At 39.9% G+C, this 15,452-nt stretch overlaps 1 protein-coding gene across 1 annotated transcript in view; it reads right to left on the bottom strand.

The window, feature by feature from the left end:
• The window catches only part of LOC126293368 (phosphoserine aminotransferase), a 120,770-nt gene that overhangs the window by 30,801 nt on the left and 74,517 nt on the right, over positions 1–15,452 (bottom strand). The window contains exons 5-6 of the mRNA XM_049986570.1: positions 9,004–9,134; positions 3,706–3,821 (exon numbers count right to left, since the gene is read on the bottom strand). Of these exons, the coding sequence (XP_049842527.1) occupies positions 3,706–3,821; positions 9,004–9,134 (247 nt within the window). The remainder of the gene's footprint in view (positions 1–3,705; positions 3,822–9,003; positions 9,135–15,452) is intronic.

Genomic DNA, 15,452 nt, shown 5'->3' with positions numbered 1-15,452 from the left:
TCCCCCCACCCCACCCCCATCTCTGTCCATCTCCTCCTCTTTCCTTTCTCTGTCCACCTCTTCCTCTTCCCTCTCTCTGTACATTTCTCCCATCCCTTTTTCTCTGTCCACCCCCTCTCCTCGCCACTGTCTCTGTCCATTTCCGCCACTCCCTTCTCATTCTCTCTGTCCTCCAACTCCTCCCCCTTCTCTCTTCCACATGATCACCCTCAGCCCATTAGGAGGCTGGTGATTCTTGCTCCGACAGCATTTCTTTCCAAATTGCAACTAACATGTGTAGCAAATATGATTGAAATCACTCCACGTGTTTAGGATGTGAGTTTTACCCATGGCTTTGCGTCCACACGCAAATTTCAAACATAATTCACACATATTTCACTCTTCTTTGTACACACATTTCACCAATATCTCAAGCGAATTTTGCCAGCAGTTTCACTTTCACACTGCTGAATGTTTGTGACATCACATCTTCTAAATTATGTGCTGTACAATGATGTAATTTTGCACATACATCCTGTGGTATATATGGCTACTGTCTGTGAAATGTGTTGCAACTAGAGTAAGAAGCAAACTAGTAATAAATTCAAACGTCATGTATAACGCAGCAGATTTTCAGGCATCTCGGTATTTGATATATATCTCCTGAACTATGTGTCGTATGTTGATATATTTTTGTAACTTCTTCCAACAACATATGTGGATGCTGTCGCAAAACATATTTTGAATAGAGTTAGTAGCAAAGAAGTAGTACATTTATATGTCACACACAATGTGGCAGTTTCTCAGGCAACCCAGAGTTTACAGCACAATACATCCTGAAATATGAATTGTACAGTGATAAATTTTGCTGGTTCCTTCAGTGGTATATTTGAATACTATCTGCAAAATGAGTCATGACTAGCCGAAATCTACATCTACATCTACATTTACATCTACATCTACACCTACATATATACTCCGCAAGCTACCAAGTCATATCCCCCCCCTGTTCCACTCGTGGATCGAGCAAGGGAAAAACGATTGTCTGAACGCCTCAGTATGAGCTCTAATTTCCCTTATCTTTGAATGGTGATCATTGCGCAATTTGAAACTTGGTGGTAATAATATATGCTCTACGTCCTCAGCGAAGATCGTATTTTGGAATTTAGTGAGCAGACCCTTCCATTTAGCCCATTGTCTATCTGCATGTGTGTCCCAATTCAAACTTTCTATGAGATTTTTAATTCTCTCATGATGGCTAAATGTACCAGTCACAAATCTTGCTGCTCTTCTTTGGACTTTCTCAATCTCTTGAATCAGACCCAACTGGTAAAGGTCCCATACAGACGAACAATACCCAAAGACTGGACGAACTAACGTATTGTAAGCAATTTCCTTTGTTGGAGGACTGCGTTACGTTAGGATTCTACCAATAAACCGCAATCTAGAGTTCACCTTGCCCATTGCTTGTGTAATCTGATCATTCCATTTAAGATCATTTCGAACAGTCACACCCAGATACTTGACGGATGTTATCGCTTTCAAAGACTGGGCATTTATTTTGTACTTGTACATTAATGGGGATTTTTGTCTTGTTATACACAGTAGGTTACACTTACTAATATTGAGAGATAACTGCCAGTCATTACACCACGCCTTTATTTTCTGCAAATCCTCATTGATTCTTTCACAACTTTCGTGTGATACTACTTTCCTGTATCCTACAGCATCATTGGCAAACAGTCTAATGCCACTGTCGATACCATCAACCAGATCGTTTATGTAAATCGTAAAAAGCAGTGGACCTATTATGCTGCCCTGGGGCACACCTGAAGTTACGCTTATTTTTGTTGAGGTCACCCCATTCAGGATGACTTACTGCTCCCTGTCAGTTAGAAAACTTTCTATCTAACTGCATATGTCATCAGATAGACCGTAAGCGAGCACTTTTTGGACCAAGTGACAATCCAGAACTGAGCCAAACACCTTTTGAAAGTCGAGAAATATGGCATCAACCTGGCAGCCGGTATCTAGAGCCTGTTGTATACCATGCACAAAGAGGACCAGCTGTGTCTCTCATGGCCGCTGTTTCCTAAAACCATGCTGGTTTCTGCAGATTAGCTTCTCAGGGTCTAGACAGGTCAATATGTCTGAACACAAAATATGTCCCATGATTCTACAACAAATTGATGTCAGTGAAATTGGCCAGGAATTATGTGCATCCAATTTTCTACCCTTTTTATAGATTGCTATGACCTGGGCCTTCTTCCAGTACCCTGGAACTTTCTGCTGTTCCAATGATCTCTGATAGATGATGGATAAGAATGGTGCTATATTTGTAGCATAGTCAACATGAGTGAGTAGTAAAAAAGTAATAAACTAAAGCAGCATGCTTCATGCAGCAGTTTACTGCATAAATAGCTAAATTGTAGTAAGAAACACACTTTTTTCCTTTTTTAATTTTTTGGGGGTTGTCAGTTTTGTAGAGGCTTTACATTATGTGGAATGTTTGTGCTCTCATTCTCAAATACTGAATGTCTAAAGTAAGTCACATCTGCAGCACGTGGTCTAGTGGCAAGTTTTGCCACCTCTGGATCACAGGGTCCCAGGTTTGATTCCCAGCCGGGTTGAGGATTTTCTCTGCCCACGGACTGGGTGTTTACATTGTCCTCATCATTTCATCATCATCTGTAGCAGTGGCTACACTGGACTGTGAAAAAAAATTGGACTGTGTAAAAATGGGACTACTTACGGGCGCTGATGACTGCGCAGTTCAGTGCTCCACAAACCAAAACATCATCACCACCACCACCATCATCATCATCATCATCATCACATTCACATGTCATGAGCTGCCTTTTAATCCTGGCCCATTTGATACATAAGTGGTTCTCACCCCCATGCACACAGATTCTTTTCAGACAGTAAGTCATATGTATATCAAGTTTGGTTTAGGAAATGTGGAACAAATATATATACTTACACACATACATAAGTACATCTATTCTTATAACATATACAAATTTAGCTGGTATAAGCACAATTAGGGATAAGAAGCAGAATGATTGTGTATTGTTAATACTTTTGTGGTTCTTTTGTTATTGTATGACTTGCCTATTCCACATACCTGAAGGTTCTGCTTCTCAGTATGACCTTCAGAATACAATGAATGACTGAATCAATGAATGAATGACAATACTCCTTGCCAATAAATTGGTGAGGGACTAATAAATGTAATCATACAGTTGTCTAAGACAGTTCCTCCACCTCTCTGTATTATCAGTTTGAGACAATCAGATCATAGCACATAACATCATGAATCCTAACATTTGTAAGCAACACATCTTTCATACGTTATTGTGTATATGACACACTGGGGAAAACCATCACCTTTTCTCACTAGCCTGATTTCGACAACACATGTTGTATCTTAATTTATACACTGAAAGCTGCTCATGGAGGTTTGAATATTGTACAGTAAGCCTACAACCTTGTGTAATAATACCACACACATTAATACATGGAAAAAATGCATCTCAAATATTAATAATTCCTGACAATATTCCATCAGAGTAACAGACTTTCAAGGATATAATACTTGTAAAGTTCATGACTCCTTTTGACTATGAGATTGGTGATAGTGCTACAGTGAAATATAAATAAGGAAATAAGTTCAGAATTTGGAATGTTCATGTCACAATACACAATACTGTTCTTGTAACTTACCAGTCACAATGTAATCAGCACTCCCACCGGCTGGCATGAGGTTCATTGGAACTGCTGAAAATATACCTGTTGCGCCACCTTGTAGGAAAAGTATTTTGTAATTGTCTGGTACTTTTCTGCAAAGAAACAAAACATCATCCTAGTAATACACATTATCAATGCAATTAAGAAAACTGAACATCTCTTTCCTATTATCTACTAATATATTACTTTTGTTTCTGTAGTTAATTTACCAGAAATGTATTTATTTTCTTATTTTGTTCATTTAAGTTCATTAAATTGTTCTTTGTTGATTACATTTACTCTGGTGTTGTCTCTTTCCAACTGATTTAAGTTTTTCAACATTTTATAGGGAAGATTCTACCTTCCATGTACATTATGTTCAATCTTCAACACTAGAAGTAATGTAATCAGTAAAGAACAATGGATAAAACATTATAAAAAATTATGGTGCAATAAAACCACTGCAACAAATGAGGAATATCATTTCAAAAACATTATATCTATCAATGAACAAAACTAACTTCGATACATTTTTGTATGGTTTCCAAAGTGGTTTCCATGCTGTGAAATCAGATTGTAACAAATCATATTCACAGAGTAAATAGCTGCTGAAAACTGCAGGTTTTTTTGTTTTTTTCCCAAAATTGTACTCCGTCCTGGTTAGTGTGTGTTTCAAATTGTATTGTGTCCAACATTTACTGTTCACAAAGCTGATTAGTTTCTTTGCTGAGCTGATTGTACTGTCAAAGAGTGCATTTTTCTCAACAATGCTACATGTTCAATAATGTCAGTTATCTTTCACTTGTGAGTTGTTTGTAAGATAACAGCTCTTTTGTTGATGGAGGAAGAAACTGCTGTAGGTGGTAATTCAAAAGGAAGCCAAAAGAGGGAAAATAAAATAAAAAAGGACTATCAATTTAAATCACCATACAGTAGAGTGTGTGAAGCAAAGAAGAGTAATGTGAGTAATTTGCTATGCTAATGTTTTGGGGTGACAGATGGAGTGTAGGAGATTTAGATTATTGATGCAGTTCCTATGATAATTGGTAATGAGACAGAAGTTGGTATGTCAGTTTGTTGTTGCTAGGAAGAGTCAGAAGACTTGCACCAAAATTGAGGAGAAACTGATGGAACGACAATTTTGAACATTCTATAAATAAAAATGTTTAACCAGAAGATTTAGATTTTGGATTAACAGTTTTGTTTAATGGCAACACAAACAAGCATTTAAATAAAGAATTGAAGTAGAAAGAAATTATGAATTGTTCATCAAAATGATTAATGTGAATTTTCAATTTTGTAATAACATGGTTTTAAAAAAATATGTTAGTTTGATATCAATCCTATTTAAGTCAACTGGCAGCAAGAAGGCCTTTATGAACACACTATACACTGTAATGTTTCTGTTGTGAAAAATTTAATTTTGTATTAAAAGATAATGTTCTTCTATAATAATAATAAAAATTATTAGTTAGTTATGAATTTACATTACTAATCATTTTTTTATTTGTACATTTTACAAATTATTGGATCAGAACATATTAAATCCAACACATTTTGCTTAAATTTGAAGAAAACAACTGCAAATTGATTATCCTCCGTATTTCTTACATTGGACTACCACCACACAAATGATACAGTTCAGCCTCTCAAAGCCTCTACAGTGCATTTTTGTTGCAAGATGGGACACTGGGCTTCCCCAGCATGCCTCCTTCACTAACGTCGGTGCCTCCCTCCCTGACACAGATACCTCCTATACTGACACGGGTGCTCCCACCCTGACGCACTCGCCTCCTACACTGACACGGGCACGTCCTACATGCCTCCTGCGTTGACACAGATGCCTAGCATCCTGACACAGACACTTCCTGCACTGACACGGGCACCTCCCACCCCGACACAGACACTTCCTGCACTGACACGGGTGCCTCCCATCCTGATGCACCTGCCTCCTTCACCGACACGGGCACCCCTTACCCTGCTGAATATGTCTACTGCACTGACACAGATGTGTCACTTGCACATTGCACAATGCACACTTGTACATGGCAACAGAGTGATACAATGAAAGTTTATTTTATTATTCTCTAATTAAACAGTGATTTAGCTCATATAATATAAGTTTATCACTGTTTAATTAAACTGAGACTAAACTGCAGTTCAGCTCATACATGTCTTTCTTGGTAACAGGAAGAAGATAATTCCTTACGTATATACAAAGTACACCACACGCTCACTCATGTAATAAAGATTGGAGCACCTGCTTGAGGGTAAAAGAATATCTCGTTGCTGCAAAGCATTCTTTACTTTCTGGGAGGCCCTCACAACTTTGGTGAGTCACTATGGAAAACACCCAGTCTGATCAAAAATTATTACTGAAGACAGAGCACTGGAACAAGCCTCTAGTTGTGGATACTGGTGGTGTGATATCAACTTACGTAATAATAATGATGTGTAGAATAAAATCACTAAAGTTCAACACATATGTGGAGCTATAAATAAATCCTTAAAGAACAAGATGAGGAAAGGCCTAATATTAGGTTTACAAAGCAATGACTGTACCTGTCTTTCTCTATTGCAGTGAATCTTGAATTGAACAAAAGAATAACAAAAGCAGCACACAGTCAGCTGAAATTCGGTGGGCCAAGTAATCAAACTGTTTGTGCATCTCAGTGCACAGAGTGTTGTTAAATAATGCCTCTCGTGACCCAGTAGAAATAATTAATAATTTACATCTAAGGAAAGATATATTTTGCTTCAACTGAAACGATCATGTAATGCTTATTTCCTGAGCTTACTGTATTGGCGTGGCATTAACATCTCTGTTACTACTATAAATTATGATGTGTGACCAGTTTTGTGCTGTCTATTGTTCTAGCGTCTTTCTGTTAGCGTCTCGAACTATCAGATTCTATCTTGTCAGACATTTTAGTTCTGGTGACTTCTATTTCGTAATATTGTAATTATTCCTTGTGTCTTATGACATATCATGCATCACAAATACTGCGATATTATTATTTTCCACGATGATTTCTTCTGCTGATGAGCACTCTAATTTCTAAACAGGACTAAACTTTGTAAACGATAACTAATTTTCACTGTAAGTTGGCAGATTCCATTGTGTTTTCTTTGCAGAAGATGTCTGCCATGAAACTTGTAAATGTACAAAACAATTTTTCTAAGTAATAATCTGAATAATTGTAAAATAAAAACGGGATGGTTTTCACAAAATTATTTATTACTTAGATTTCTAGAGTCTCAGACATTCTATATTTCATCGTTAGTTGACACCACTTCTGGACACTAATACAAAAAAATATTTTTTGTAGCAAAGTTTTACCCTGCTCTTTAAAAGCTAGCCGGTATACCAGCCAAAAAACAATATATTTACCACTGAATGTTACTAACTTAACTTATAAAAATTGCTCTTTACTGTCAATAGAAGTCATCTCAATTATAAAATATTCCCTCTATTTAACAATATTTAACATTCTTTCAAGTAAAATATAAATAGCAAGTTATATTTTAGTGTCTGGGATTTGCCACCTGATGGCATGGCTGCTTCTGTAGCTATCTTCATAAGAGCACTCATCAGCAGCATCATTTGTTGAACTGTGCTCATAATTGGACACATTTGTGAGCATGACAATGTTGCCATTTCTTGCGGCATCAAAACAGTAGCTCAGTGGTGCTGAGATGTGGTCAGTGACTACAATGTGATCACTGTCACTGCCTTCTGTGGCGACAACTTCCTACCAGTCTTCTTCTGCACAGTGAGGACAGAGTCTGTATTCACTGCTACGTACGGACCACTCCGCACGTCCAGCTCTTGTGGGCTGCCCATCTGTGGCTGCAAGATGTACATTTTGGTGCACGCATGTCAGTTTCGGATTGTGTGGAGTGGCTACGGCTCCTGTGTCAGCGGCCAGTGTATATATGTGCAATGCACCGGCGAAATCTGCCATCCTGCTCACACTCTGGGATGTGCGTGCAAATTTTCTCATTTTACTGGCTCTCATCCTAGGCCGGGAGCACGAGTGGCAGTCAGAGCATACTGCTGTTAAATTATGTGGCATCCTGTCGGGTATTCAGTGTCGGCAAGCTAACGGAGCTTTGAACTTCTCGCAGCTGTGATAATCTGCCACGTGTTTCCCTTCACAGTTTGTACAAATTGGCTATCTTCTCTCTTCAGGGTGCGTTGTTGGCTCGGCTGCCCATCAGCATATTTCACACAGATGTGAGGCATTGAGCAGTGACAGGCTATACGCTTGACAAGCAGACATCTGAAGCACTGCAGTGACCCACACAATCACTTCGACTCCTCCTCAGTAACAACTTCCGAATGGTGAAGTCTGTCACAATGATCAGCAGAAGGAGTCCATCCTTGCCCGTGTCTGCATATTTCACATGCATCATGGTTCGCACCCTGAACCTGAGGCTCTTGAGCTGTCTTTTAGGTGATCTGTTTGCATAATCTGTGGAAAGCCATGAAAACATCCTCAATCACCTGGTCTGGTTCTATAGTGTAAAATAAGTGGAACACTGTGTGTGACTTAAGTGGTGCTGCATCTGAAAATGTGCTCCAAAGTTACAGTATGTGGGACACTATGATTGTTGTAGGCAAAAAATCTAAATTTCACACAGATTTGCTGCTAAATTAGGCAGTGTGTGGACGATATTCAGTGTTGCATCCATCAGTAGTGAAATGGTGCCAACAATTTGACCAAGGCCACTCAGACATGACTGATACTGACTGGGAAGCCCAGATCTTTCACTGCATGACATCCATCTTTTTGGCAGGTTGAAGGCACATCTGAGGGGGGAGGGGGTTGGGGGTGCGTTTTCCACCGATCAGGTCATTCCGGACAGCTGTTCTCGAATGGCTCCATGACTGAGCAACTTAGTGAATATGTTGAAAATTTCTATAATTCATATATGTCACTTTGGCGTGTAGTGCAGCATTTAATAAAAGTTACTTGGCTCACATAATAACATACCTCTTACTGTTTGAAGTCCTGTCATATATGATGATGACAATGATTCTGGAATTTTAGTCTCAAGTGCTATTTCATTGTTGTCGCATCTGTTTCATTGTTACTTACCTCCCATTTCGTCTCGTTTTTTAGCTCTTTGGGCTACAGATTAAAACCTGATTTCTAATTTATGCCTGTTCAACTTTGCAACAATTCCTCTTGTTTAAATATAGTGCTTTTGACATAAAACTGAACAGAAGTAAGTTGTTTAAATTAGAATCAGCAATTTCTTTTCCCAGTAGGATCACAAAGAAAAACTTACAAGAGGTCTCGGAGGTCCCGCTGGACTCTGTTGTTGAGTTCTGTGTATTTGGCAGACCGGTGGCTCATCTCCATGATGCTCATTCCAGTGTTGTCATAGTCCAAGAGCTCACGTTGAGCCTGAAGCAAGATCTGGAAGAAAGACGCAAACTTCTGAAATGTTTTTCACATGTAGGCACCTCAAACATAAATATGCTTAAATTTGTGAAATGCATGTATCTAAAGCATTAAATGCCATTAACCTGGTAGTTGGTTGCAGTAAACATCCCAAATAGTTACAAATACAGCTAAACAAAAAAGGTAGATCAAAGGAGCAATACAAGATCAATATAACACTTTCAATCATGTATTTATTTGCACATTACAGTCTGTAAATCGCAACAGGAGTGAGAATATTTTGCATTGTGGAGGAAGTATTATCAGTCAGCATTAGTTGCAGTGAACATGCCACCTAGAAACAAATGCAATTGAATAATCAAGATAGCCCAAAGGATGGTAAAAGTTCTGTAGTGGATACCTGTCACAATTTTTGTAGTTTATGTACGATACCTGTACATAATATGCATAGAGATACTCGTTGTGGATTTATCTATTACCTAATACAGGTTTGCTGGATTTTCATTGCAGCTGTTGTAACAAAACACCTGTTACATATGTCAAACCATACATATACATTATTTACACAAAGCATCTAGAAGTATGTGTACAGAATGATTACCATGTGGAACAACCATATAAACATCTTGCATTTTTGTAGTCCTGTCTTCCTCAGATGCGTGTAATATTACGGTATACAGATAATTTTTACTTTATGGACTGTCTGACTACAACTGAATGAAACACTATTTTCATGCCATATGCATTTTGCATTTATTTTCTGCAAGGCATCTTCAGTGGCCTACCATATAAAATTTATAGTAGATAAGACAGATGCCAAACTGAGATTCATAGGGGAATCCCCATGAAATGTAATCCACCAACAAAGGAAATGCTTGTTTGATAAGTACTACAATATTGTTCACCAATCTGGACCCATACCAGATAGGACTGACAGAGGAAACAGAGAAGATCCAAAGACAATACTGAAAAGTTATGCCTCTGAATATTGTATTCTGTTCTCAGTATCGGTCACGGTATTACGTGTTATGCATATTACGCAGTCAACTTTCCTGCTTTGCTGACACAAGTTGCAACCCTCTGTCACTGGGGGGCTCCGAACTCTAGGATGTAATGTGGTGGTGTTTAATTTAAGTATGACGGTGCATGCTGTAATCGAGTTTCTGACAGCAGAAAACGTGCCTCCAATTGTAATCCATAAACGAATGGAAGCTGTGTACAGTAATGGCTGTATTGACATCAGGAATGTGCGACGTCATGTTGTTCGTGCTCGTAATAAAGGAAACGATGGTGCTAACCTCAAACTGCCTGGCAGAGCTCTGGGTGGACGACAGCTTATGGCAACTGAGGAGACTCATCGGAATGAGGTTTATGAACTTGTCCGAGAAAATCATTGGATAACACTGACAAAGCTCTCAGTTAAGTGTGGCAAATCACAAGAGTGTGTACTGGCCTTAATTGCAGAACTACGGTACAGAAGACTCATGTGCACAGTGCGTGCATCAAATGCTCATTCCTCACGTGAGCCTCGAATGCTCACTCCTGATGTGGAAATTGGACGTATGGGATCACCACTTGACCCCGAAAACAAGACAGCATCAATAGAGATCCACCACAAAGGATTACTGGCCCAAAAAAAATTCATGGTCATGCCTTCAAGCAGGCGAAATCCTACTCACAGTGTTCTGGAATGTTCAAGGTGTGGTAGCTTTGGAATTCATGCCTAAAGGCATCACCATAACCTCTGCAAGGTACTGTGAGACCCTCAGTAATATGAAAGCACGGATACAAAGAGTTCATCTGCACATGGAACATCCCCACCTTCAGCACGACAATGCCACACCACACACAAGCACCGCAACATCTGTGACAATCCGATGCCTGGGGGTTCACTGTTACCGATTATCCTCCATACAGCTCCGACTTGGCACCTTGGCATCTGTTTCCAAAACTTAAGGGGAGGTTTACTATCTTTAGCCCGAAAAAAGCATGTTCTTTGAAATATTTTTTCTCGGATTGTGTTATAGATATCAATGTCAAATTTGGTCAATACGTTTATTAATATTTTCTCTACAAACTGGAATTTTTTCGACTGGAAATGTCGAAGAGGAAGGCGGAAGTACCGTCGGAACGAAACAAAATTTCGATGCAGACCTCCACACGCAGTATGTCACAGGTCAGGTGGCTCGTCTGAAATCAAAACTGAGTTGACGTTAGCGAAGTATACAAGATTCCTTAGGAGTTGTACCTCGCTTAAGGTATTTGGACCATAGGAAACAAAATGGCGGCCATTTGAAAAAAAATAGGGTTTTCTCATCGATTTTTCGACTTCGTCGGCCAAGTAAAAATATTTATAGTTGATGGATTGGAATAAAAGTGGTACAACTCCTAGACAATTTAGTTAGCTTCGTCGGAAGCAAAGAATCATGCCAATCGGTTCAGTAGATTCGAAGTTACCATACCGCGCGATGAAAAAAATGTCATTTAGACAAAAACGCGTTTCAAGTTTTGACGACACATAAATGCAATATTACGCAACGTACGTTCAATTTGCTATTACAGGTCCATAAAGTAAGCCTTCCTCTTCCTTACAGAGGGCGTTCTGCTCGATCTGGGCCATCCTGCGCTGCTCCAGAGCCGCTCGTACGGCCGGTGACAAGCGGTTTTCCGGCCGCTCGAATCCGGTGGTCGTCCGAATACTTGGCGAAGTGCGCCGAATAGAGTTCCAGGGCGACGTGCATCGTTGTCATGGTCTTCAGAATTGCTGAATACCCTTCTTTGAAGCTGCTCACTGCCAGGAAAGTCGCAATCTCCACAGGCTTCGCACCTGAATGCAAATGCTTGGGGGCTAAATTCCAAACACAAACGTTCAAACTTTCATTTGAATTTTGTGTGTTTCCTCCCAAGCACCGGTACAATAACTCGTCCTCGGAAAGGGCCTCGTAGGTCGGATGAATTACTTTTTGAACTTCTTTGGATAGCGGCTGGTCGTGTTGATATTCGTCCAGATGTCCGGTAGCCTCTGCAAGGATCCACTTGCACCCACTAGTTTCCCCAGCCCGACAATTTTGGTGCTGTGGATGGTCATCCATCGAAGACTTGTGCAAATACGTTGCCCAAATTGCCTTCTTCATCTGTTCCACCGAATTGGAATGTCATCGATTGCCAAGCCGTAGTACGTCGTAAGCTCTTTTATCACTTTATCAGTTTTAGTCATGGGCAATCACATAGAATAATTTTTCGCGGCTACAAAGTCGAAATTCCCGAAAAAAAACTGGTGCGTGAAAAAAGCCGATTTCAGGCAGCTTCATATTTTTTTTTGTTTTTTGTTCAACAGCGAATAACAAACATTTCCGTTCCGTATTCCGAAAAACCGTTTCAGGGGTGGATTCTAAACACTTTCATGGATCCAAAAATGCAATTTAAAAAATCGATTTTTTGAACCAGAACATAGTATACCTCCCCTTAAAGAACATCTTTGACGATGTCACTCCGATAGCGATGAAACGGCGCAAGCAGAGGCGAGATTGTGGCTCCGTCGACAGTCATACATTCTACGGTGAAGGTATCAACAAACTGGACTCTCTTTGGAAGACTATGTTGAGAAATAAATATGTAGAAATGAAGAAGAAAATGGAGAATGTTAGTAACGTTTGTTTTATTTTAAAAAGCTTTAAACGTTCTCGCATAAAACATGGGAGGAAATGGTGGTGCTAACCCAACTTGTGTGACAGAGTTCCCGCCGTATCGGCAACCGACGATATTCATCGGAATCAGGCTGATGAAGTCACCAGAGAAAATCGCTCCATATTTAAGTGAAATGTTGAAAATAAAATTATTTGTCACCCCTGTAAGCCGTTAAATAGGTAACCTGCAACTAGTTTTTGCTACCGGGATGGCGGTTTAGCAGTATAGAACCTAATGTGACGGTTTCGTTCTGAATAATCATCACTTTTTCTCTCTGTTTACAACGAGATATGACTGTCTTGCGTGTACGTTTTTTTTCTTATAGTCTCTCTACTTATATAATTCATTAGTGTTGATATCAAGTTGCTTTCCCCTAACATAATTAGAGTAGATCCGTGTTGTTCTGTTATCATATTTGTACAGTCGCTTATTATCTGCAGTACTAATGTGTTGTTAAATTACATTTCGTATTTTGCTCTCAAGTGTTTTATTTTTCATTGTCGTATCTCACATCAGGTTAATAAATCGTTGATTGCAAAAAATTGACACTTATCATCTAGAGAGGAATGGAACGAGTGATGGAGACTTAGAGGAAGATGGGTTTCGGTTCTGGAAAAATGTAGAAGCACGCCAGGCAAGGGTCGATACATCGACTCTTAGACAATGTTTCTAATACCGTATTTTAATACGGCAGTGTGCCATCTTAGACAATTTATAACACTTAAAACACTTGATAATGGCACTTTGAAGCCGACGTCATGATTGTGTAAATGTAAATGTAAAACTGTAAATAAACAAGTCTAGTGGCGGTACTGAATTTAAAGAAATATATTATAACTGTGGCCCCAGATTAACAAAAAGTTATTACTCATTTATAGTATTTGTATATTTTGGCAATGCAGACTGGAATACTCTGCTTAAAATGCTGTAGTTACGAGGAACAAAATACACTATTGGCCATTAAAATTGCTACACCACGAAGATGACGTGCTACAGACGCGAAATTTAACCGGGACGAAGAAGATGCTATAATATGTAAATGATTAGCTTTTCAGAGCATTCACACAAGGTTGGCGCCGGTGGCGACACCTACAACGTGCTCACATGAGGAAAGTTTCCAACCGATTTCTCATCACGAACAGCAGTTGACCGGCGTTGCCTGGTGAAACGTTGTTGTGATGTCTCATGTAAGGAGGAGAAATGTGTACCATCGCGTTTCCGACTTTGATAAAGATCGGATTGTAGCCTATCGCGATTGCGGTTTATAGTATCGCGACATTGCTGCTCGCGTTGGTCGAGATCCAATGACTTAGCATAATATGGAATCGGTGGGTTCAGGAAGGTAATACGGAACGCCGTGCTGGATCCCGACGGCCTCGTATCACTAGCAGTCGAGATGACAGGCATCTTATTCGCATGCCTGTAACGGACAGATGGGCTCGTTTGCGAGACAACAAACACCTGCACGAACAGTTCGACGACGTTTGCAGCCGCACGGACTATCAGCTCGGAGACCGTGGATGCGGTTACCCTTGACGCTGCATCACAGACAGGAGCACCTGCGGTGGTGTACTCAAGGACGAACCTGGGTGCACGAATGGCGAAACGTCATTTTTTTTTCGGATGAACCCAGGTTCTGTTTACAGCATCATGATGGTCGCATCCGTGTTTGGTGACATCGCGGTAAACGCACATTCGAAGCGTGTATTCGTCATCGCCATACTGGCGTATCACCCGGCGTGATGGTACGGGGTGCCATCGGTTACACGTCTCCGTCATCTCTTGTTCGCATTGACGGCACTTTGAACAGTGGACGTTACATTTCAGATGTGTTACGACCATGGCTCTACCCTTCATTCGATCCCTGTGAAACCTACATTTCAGCACGATAATGTACGACCGCATGCCGCATGTTGCACGTCCTGTACAGGCCTTTCTCGATAAGAAAATGTTCGACTGCTGTCCTGGCCAGCAGATTTTCCAGATCTCTCACCAACTGAAAACGTCTGGTCAATGGTGGCCGAGTAACTCGTCACAACACGCCTATCACTACTCTTGATGAACTGTGACATCGTGCTCAAGCTGCATCGTCAGCTGTTCCTGTACACGCCATCCAAGCTCTGTTTGACTTAATGGCCAGGCGTATCAAGCCGTTATTACGGCCAGAGGTGGTTGTCCTGGGTACTGATTTCTCAGGATCTATGCACCCAAACTGCGTGAAAATGTAATCACATGTCAGTTCTAGTATAATATATTTGTCCAATGAATACCCGTTTATCATCTGGATTTCTTCTTGGTGTAGCATTTTTAATGGGCAGTAGTGTATATAAAAAACATGGCAGGTGCGAATAGGACTGCTGCAATGACGGTGCCCTACAAACTGGATCTATACTACTACAATACATAGACACAAGTAGTACTTTAACGGTTCTTGACCTATTTACACCCAATTTTTACACTATACTCTAATAAACGTTCGGACAAACTCAAGCTAAATATTTTCAAATAGAAACGTTATATAAATATGTATTTAAAATCTGTACTTCTATATACATATATAAAATCTGCACTTGTATTTAAAGACAACTCGTAGCTTGACATTGTTGTCAAACATGTGCGGAAGTTTGTGAACGGTTTACTTTAGAT

The sequence above is a fragment of the Schistocerca gregaria genome, chromosome 10 (assembly GCF_023897955.1).
Source record: "Schistocerca gregaria isolate iqSchGreg1 chromosome 10, iqSchGreg1.2, whole genome shotgun sequence".
NCBI classification, from domain to species: Eukaryota; Metazoa; Arthropoda; class Insecta; order Orthoptera; family Acrididae; genus Schistocerca; species Schistocerca gregaria.
This window is presented reverse-complemented; position numbering and strand designations above follow the sequence as displayed.